The sequence below is a fragment of the Ascochyta rabiei genome, chromosome 12, assembly GCF_004011695.2.
Source record: "Ascochyta rabiei chromosome 12, complete sequence".
NCBI lineage: Eukaryota > Fungi > Ascomycota > Dothideomycetes > Pleosporales > Didymellaceae > Ascochyta > Ascochyta rabiei.
The window spans coordinates 1741159-1749120 of NC_082416.1; the positions used below are offsets into that span (position 1 = coordinate 1741159).

At 45.1% G+C, this 7962-nt stretch overlaps 1 protein-coding gene across 1 annotated transcript, besides 3 other annotated features; it reads left to right on the forward strand.

Moving 5' to 3' along the window:
* EKO05_0007599 (uncharacterized protein) lies at positions 1-1920 on the forward strand (the record flags this gene model as incomplete). The annotated part of the gene is made up of 1 exon (XM_038943339.2): positions 1-1920. One exon carries the CDS (start codon positions 1-3, stop codon positions 1918-1920), a length of 1920 nt encoding a protein of 639 aa, XP_038793794.2.
* Positions 1-2689: part of a mobile genetic element that runs on past the window's edge.
* A 189-nt stretch (positions 2690-2878) lies between these two features.
* Positions 2879-7854: a dispersed repeat.
* Positions 7855-7856: 2 nt separating this feature from the next.
* Positions 7857-7962: a telomeric repeat.

Genomic DNA, 7962 nt, shown 5'->3' on the forward strand with positions numbered 1-7962 from the left:
ATGCTGCACAATGGCGTTGCCCGCCCTACCGCTTTCATCTGGGAGCCAGAGCCGGAGGAGCAGTGGGGCGACGAGAGCGATAGCGAAGAGAGCGACGACAGAGACAAGTACGGCGAAGCCGACCGTAAGAAGGCACGATCCGCTAACCCAGACAGGTACTGGGGCACCGATCGCATACGCCGTGTCCTGCGCGAGCAGACCTTTCAGTACATGAACACCGCTCTCGGCACCTGCGCCTGGCGGCATGCCTACCCAGCCATCCACCGAGAGCTGGCAAGAGATGGACAAGCACGCGACTGGTTGGAAGTGCTCTACTGGAACAAAGCGCCGGCGAAGAGCAACGCGCAAGCGTTGCAGTCCGGCCACAGCCTTAAAACAGAGGAGGGCAACTACGGCCGCTCCATGATGGAGTCTCCCTTTCAGACCATGGCCGAGCGGGAGGAGTTCTGGCGGGTGAGCATGGACTGGCATCGCGTGCTGGAGTTTGCATCTGCCTGGGAGGACGGCCGCATGCACCCCGGTGTTCGCGCGGAGATGGTAGCGCAGCAAGAGAAGCAGGCGCTCCAGCGCTGGTCGTCGCTCGCGATGGTGGACCTCAAGGCAGAGTTCAGGCGACTCGCTGGACGGCCGGACGCCGAGTATCGTGGCAAGCAAGAAGAAAGCCTTAAGGCTGTGATGCAGCGACGGCTGCGCGTGCTAGTTGTTATGGCTACCAGCACCGGCAAGAGTATGCTGTTCATGCTGCCCGCGTCCGTCTCGCCAGGCGGCGTCTCCGTGGTCGTGGCTCCGTTGAATGCCTTGCGAGACGATCTGCAAGATCGCTGCGACCAGCTCGGCATCCCCTGCGCGAAGTGGGATGGAAGAAGACCGCCGTACTGGGCTCGTATTGTGCTAGTGACGCCTGAGAGCGCAGTCACGAAGGCGTTTGGCAGGTTTATTGACAAAAAGCGCATGCTCCATCAGCTAGATCGTATCGTGATAGACGAGTGCCACGTGCTGCTGGAGTCGACACAGGACTGGCGGCCAGACCTCCTCAAGATGGTGGAGATGACGGAGAAGGGCACACAGGTTGTCTACCTGACTGCAACCTTGCCGCCCACGCTGCAGCCCGCCTTCTTGCACACCGCAGGGCTCGATGCCCAGACCGTAACCATATGCCGCGATAAACGCACCACGCGAACGAACATTGCGTACCAGGTGCTAGAGTACACACGTGGCACGCTAGAAAAAGTACTTATTGAGCTTGTGGCTGCGAAGAGGAGTAGGTACGGACCTAAGGCGCAGATCATCGTCTATTGTCCAACTGTGGACGAGACAAAACGGCTTACGAAGCTTCTGCAGTGCTCTGCATACTACCGTCAGATGGGCTCAGACAAGGAAAAGGCACGCATGGTGCGAAGCTTCACCCTAGGCATAGAGAAGCTTTGTACAGCCACGAACATGCTGGGTCTTAGGCTCGACGCTGCAGGCGTCCGGGTGGTGATCCACGTTGCCATGTGTCCCCTGCTGCTCCAATATGTGCAAGAGAGCGGCCAGGCGGGACGAACGGGGCTCAACAGCGAGTCCATTATTATGAGAGCGTGCTATGTAACAAAAGAGGGGAGGGTAGAGAAGGCGCTCGGCTACAAGCTGGAGCGACCTGCAAAGGAGTTTATGACAGTCGAATCCTGTCGGCGAATCGCGATAGACAAGCACATGGACGGCAGACAGAACAGGCAGCAATGCGAGATGGGAGAGTCAAAGTGTGATCTATGCGAGCGACACCCCGGTGGTACTAAGCGACAAGCCGTCGAAGAAGAGCAGGAAGAGCCAGAGGAGACGCAGGCCGACACCGCGGCAGTGGCAGCAGAGGAGCAGCGCAGATGTATAGAGCGAGCTATAGTTATTGAAGAGCAGAGGGTTGAGATCCGGCAACAGTAAAGGACGGAACAAAAAGTATATGACCTGGAGCGGCTAGAGCAGCACTTCCAGCGCTGGAGCAATGCGTGCGCCATCTGCATGGCCACTCAGGCTGACCCGGCGCGCCACGACTGGAAGGACTGTTCAAAGGCCAGCGGAGCGCAGATGACATTAATGGAGTCTAAGGTGAAATCTATGCACTAAGTGAAGTGGGAGAAGTATGCGCAGTGTTTTTACTGCTGGGCGCCCCAAGCCATCTGCAACAAGTGGAGGAAACAAGCATACAGGGTGCGTTTAAGACACAAGGGATGCATGTGCCTTGCCAGTACGATAGAGTGCTCCAGAGAGCAGTAGCTGCGCTGCTGCCTGCCACCACTGATGTGCACGCCATGGCTGGAGCAGCAGATGCAAGACGCGCGATTGTGCACGGTAGCGATGAGCTCCGGCTTTACAAGTGGCTCGGATAAAGATCAAGATGGGCCAGAGAACGACGTGAGCCAGATGTGTCGTTTCCTATATGCTTGGGAAGAGGGGCATGTGCAGTCGTATTTAGCAGACTAGAAAGAATGTGTTAATAAACAGTAACCCGAAACCTTAGGTCAGGAGAAGTCAGGAGAACGTGCTGTAGGCTAACTTGCGACTGCACAGTTGATCACAAGTCAGAAAGTGCAAAACAGCCAAATAGCAACATAGACACTTCAGAGACGTAGAAAGAAACGCCCAGAGAAGGGCCACCGACCAAAGTAGTCCCCACAACCCGAGTGATACCCGCCAACCCGAGTGATACCCGCCAACCCAAGTAGAGCCCCCCAACCCAAGTAGAGCCCCCAACCCATGCGGATCCCCCAACTCAAGTAGAACCCCCAACCCAAGTAGAGCCCCCAACCCATGCGGATCCCCCAACCCAAGTAGAGCCCCCGACCCAAGTAGAGCCCCCAACCCAAGTAGAGCCCCCGACCCAAGTAGAGCCCCCAACCCATGCGGATCCCCCAATCCACGTAGTCAGCACTAACCCGCATAGTCAGCATTAACCCGCGTAGTAAGCATCAACCCGCGCAGTAAGCATTAATCCACATAGTCACATGGTCAGCATCAAGCCGCGTAGTCAGCACAAACCCGCGTGGTTCCCCGAGTAGTTCCACAAGTAGTGCGTCAACCCAAGTGGTTGCCCCACCCGAGTGGCACGTCCAACCCGAGTAGGTCCCCTAATCCAAGTGGTTCCCAAGTAGTTCCCTACGTGGTTCCCCAAGTAGCGCGCCAAGTAGTGCGCCACCCCAAGTGGTCCGAAAGTAGTCCCCCAAAGTGGCCCGAAAGTGGTCCCCGCAAGCCAAGGGAGTCCACATCAGTGCCCCCAAGTAGTAAGAGCCAATCATTTAAGAAGAGCCCCCGATCCAGGAAGAGCCCACAATCCGGAGAGAGCAGACCAAACCAAGTAAGTCCCCATCCAAAAGCAGCCGTGCGTATTAAAGAAAGTAAGAGTCAGGACAAAGTAAATTTAGATAGATAGTAGAGTAGTTAAGAAAGACATGCGCAATAGGTAGAAGAGCCAGCAGGATGGTGGATGGGAGAGGTACAAGAAGTTGTTCGTGCAAGAGGGCGTCAATCGCGTTGATCGCGCGAATTTAGATTAGGCAGGGTTGGTTGCTTTGTAAATCGGGTATAAGAATGAATGGTAGAGGGAAAGGGCATTTGAACAGGGTATCAGGTAGATTGGAAAGATGGAACGGGATAAAAATGACGTAGAGCAAGGTGTTTTGGGCGTTTACATAGTATTGTCACAAGATAGAACAGTAGTTAGGGGAAGTTTAGCAAATCCGATTGTGGTGCCGCAGCCCAGAAAGGCATTCCTGAACCTGTAGATGCCGTAGTGCGTGAGAGAGGGGCGGGCGGAGGGCCCGTCAGGTGTCACAAAGCAGTTGGGCAGGGCGGTAGAGGGTAAAGGAGAAAGAGGGGAGGTGGGTGGGGCCGTGATAAGGCATCACGAGCAAAGGATAAAGGAGAGAAGAGAGTAGAATAAGGGTGGGCGGTGGGCCCGTGATAAGGTATCACGGGAGAGGGGGTAGAGGGTTGGGCGGGGGGGCCCGTGGATGTGCCCCCGGAGCGATGCGGTTAAGAGTGAAGGAGGGGAGGTGTTTAAGACCGTGAAGCGGGATAGAGAAGAGTAGCAGGTAAGCAGGGTGAAGAAGAGAAAGTGGGTGGGCGGTAGGCCCGTCAAGTGTTACACAAGAGTGAAGAGGCAGTTGTAGAGATAGATAAGCGGTACAGAGAGCGGTTTTAAGGCGAATTTTTTTCAGCAACGCAATGGTAGTAGCAATCAGAGTAGCGTTGTTCATGCAGCAGTATAACAGCGCGCAAGTAGCAGAGATAGGGTTAAGAGATGTATAAAAGAAGAAAAGGAAAGAAAAGAGAAATGAAAGAATTGTTAAGAGAAGAGAATAGTAGAGAGGATAAAGTAAGAAGAGAAGTAGAAAAAGGTAAAAAATTGTTAAAAGAGTGTTAGTAGGATAGAAAAGATAGTTAAATGTAGTATTTAATAAAGAGAGAGTGTAAAAGTATTAGAAAAGATATTTAAAGTGATTAAGATGTAAAGATAGTAAATGAAGAAAAAAGAGTAGAAAATAGAGAAAGATGAAAAGAAAGAATTAAAAAGAAGAGAAGAAAGTAGAAGAAGAAGTTAGTTTATTAAAAGATGTATGAAATAAAAGAGTAGTTAAATAGAAGGTGAAAAGAAAAGAAAGATTAGAAAGAGTAAAAGTTGAGAAAAGAAAGAAGGTTGAAGAGAAAAAGTGTAGAAAGAGGAAGGAAAGGAAAAAGTAAAGTAAAAAGGAAAGTTGTAGTTTGTTAGAAATTTAAAAAGGTTGAGGAAGAAGTAAATAAGGAGAAAAGAAGAGAAAAGGTATAAAAAGAAGTAAAAAGTAGAGAGTATATGTTTAAAGAGTTTATAAAGAGTTTAGGGAAAGAGATAAGAGATAGAAAGAAGAGAGAGATTGAGAAGAAAATTTAGAAAAGTAGAAAGAATAAGAATAGAGTAAAGAAAGTAAGAGGTAAGGATAGAAGAAAGAAGTAGAAGAAAAGGAAAAGAAGTTAAAAGAGGTTAGTTAAGAAGAAAATAATGTTTAAGAAAGAAAGATAAGAGAGTAAAGTAGGTTAAGAAGAGAGTAAGAATAATAGGTAGGTGTTAGTATAGAAAGAGAGTATAAGTTTAGAAAAGAAAAGTTAGTAGGGTAAGAAGTAAAAGTAGTGTAAATAAAAGAAAAGAAGAGAGAAGAAGGTTAAAAAGAGAGATAAAAGTAGAAGGTTTTAAAAAAAAAAAAAGTAAGTTGTAAGAAAGAGAGTAAGAATAAAAGAGAAGAGTAGGGGTTAAGTGTAGGAGAAGAAGTAAGAGTAAGAGAAAGAAGGTGTAAGGATAAAGGTGGGAATATTAGTATAGGAAGAAAGTGTAATTTTAGAGAGAAAAGTAAAAAAAAATTAAGTTAGTAGAGTAAAAGATAGAGTAAAGAGTAAATATAGGTGTAAAGAGAGAAGGAAGAAAGTTAAGGTGTTAGAAAAGAGAGTAGTAGAGAAAAGTAAGTGGAAAAGATGAGTAGAAAAGATAAGAAGAAGAGAGTAAGTATTAGGAGTAAAAAATTAGAGAGAGAAGAGAAAGGTAGAAAGAGAATAAGTAAGATAGAGAGAGGGTAAGTGAGAAAGTAAGTGTATGTGTTAGGAAGAAGGTAAGGAATAGAGTGAGAGAAAGTAGAGAAGAAAGTAATAGTAATAGTTAGGTTTTAGTGTGAGAAGAGAGATAGGGTTTGGAGAAAAGTTAGAAGAGTAAAATTTAAAGTTTTAAAAAAGAGAGAAGAAGGAGAATAGGAAAAGAAAGAGTAGTAGTTTAAAGAAAGATTATTAAAAAGTAGAGAAGATTAGGAGTAGTAGAGTAAGGAAAGGAAAGGATAAGGGAAGTAGAAAGGATAAGAAAAGTAGAAAGGATAGAGAAAAGTAGTAAGGATTAGAGAATAGGTATTGTGAGTAGAAGAGTAGAGGGAAGAAAAAGATAAGAGAAGAAGAAGTAGGAGAGAGTAGAATAAAGAGAAGAGTAAAGTAAGGAAGAGAGTAGAGTAAGGAAGAAGGAGAGAATAAGTGTAAGGGTTAGGGTTTTAGAGTAAAAAGAGGGTTAGGGTTTTAGTGTAAGAAGAGAGGTTAGGGTTAAAGTAGGAGAGAGTGTGGAAAGAGAAGAGGTAGAGGTAAGAGTGTAAGTAAAAGTAAGGAGTAAGGTTTAAGTGTAAGAGAAGAGTAGAGGTAGGAAAGAGAGAGTAGAGAAGAGGGTGAAAGTAGAAATAAGTAGAAGTAAAGGTAAGGGTGAGGGAGAGAAAGTAGGAGGAAAGAAGAATTTAAGAGTAAGAGAGGGTAGAGTGTAAGAGGAAGAGTTAAGGAGAGAAGTAGAGAGTAAAGATTAGAAGAAGGAAGAAAGTAGGGATAAGGAAGAGAAAGTGTAAAGGTTTTAATGTAAGAATAAAGAAGAGTGTAAGAGTAAGTATAAGGGTTTTAGTGTAGGAAGAGGGTTGGGGTTTTAAGTAAAAGTAGAAGAAAAGAGAAAGATGTAGTAAGTGGTAGAAAAGAGTAGAAGAAAGAGAAGGAAGAAGTAGAATAAGTTAAAGAAAAAGTAGTGTTTAAGAGTTAAGAAAGTAGGAAAAAGGAGAAGAAAGTAGAGGTAATAAGTAAAAAGAGAAAAGAAGTAGTAGAAGTAGTAGAAGAGGTAGTAGTAGAGAAGGAGTTTAGATTGTAAAAGGGTTAGGGTTTTAGTGTAGGAAAAGTGTTAGGGTTTTGGTGTAGGAAGAGTAGGTAAAGGTTGAGGAAAAGAAAGGTGAGAAAAGGAAAAAAGAAGAAAGAGAGTTTTGTAGTAAAGTTTTAGAAAAAGAAGGAGAAGGTGAGTGTAGGTTAAAGAAGAAAGTAAGAGGTGAAAAAAAAGTAAGTAGAAGGAAGTAAGTGTTAGGAGTAAAAAAGTAGAAAGAGAAGGAGAGTTAAGAAGAAGAATTAAGAAGAAGAGAGTAGAAGTGAAGGTGAAAAAGAGGGAGAAAATGTAGGGGTGAGGGAGAAAGAGAGTAAGAGAGTTAAAGAAGAAGAGTGTAAGGGTAAGGGGTAGGGTTAAGTTAGAAAGAAGAGTTAGAGGAGTTTAAGGGTTGGGGAAAAAAAGGGTAGAAGAGAAGGAGGTGAAAATAGAAGAGAGGGAAGAAAAGTAAAGTAGAGTGTGAAGAAAGTAAGAAAAAGAAAGTAAGAGTAAAAGTAGTAGTAGAAAGAGAAGTAAGGATAGAAGGAAAAGTAGAAGAAAGAATAGAAAAGAGTAGAGGAAAAGAAAAGAAAAGGGAAAAAGGGAGTAGAGGTAGAAGTAGTAGTAGTAGAGAAAAGGGTTAGGGTTTTAGAGTAAGAAGAGTGTTAGGGTTTTAGTGTTAGAAAAGAGGTTAGTAGAGAGAAGTAAGTGGAAAGAGTAGGAAAAGAAAAAAGAAGGAAGGAGGTTTTAGAGTTGTAAAGAAGGAAAAAGAAGGTAAGTGTAAGGTGAAGAAGAGAGTAAGGAGTTAAAAAGAGGTAGGTAGGAGAAGGTAAGTGTTAAGAGTAAAAAAGAAAAGAGATAAGAAAAAGATAGAGAAAAAGAGTTAAGAAGAAGGAGTTAAGAAAGAGTAAGAAAAAAAGAGGTTAAGGTGAAAGTAGAAGAGAGTGTAAGTAAGAGTAAGGTTTAGGGTTTTAGTGTATGGAAAGAGGGTAGGGTAAGAGAAAAGAAGAGAAAGAAGAGAAGAGTAGAGGTAAAAGAGAAAGAGTAGAGATGAGTGTAAAAGGAGTAGTAAGTGTAAGTAAAGGTAAGGAAGAGGGAGGGTTTAGAAGTAGGAGAGGGTGTAAGAGTAAGGGTTAGAAGAAGGAAGAAAGAAAGTAGGAGTAAAGAAGAGAAAGTGTAAGAGTAAGTGTTAGGGTTTTAGTGTAGGAAGAGGGTTAGGGTTAGGGTTAGGGTTAGGGTTAGGGTTAGGGTTAGGGTTAGGGTTAGGGTTAGGGTTAGGGTTAGGGTTAGGGTTAGGGTTAGGGTTAGGGTTAGGG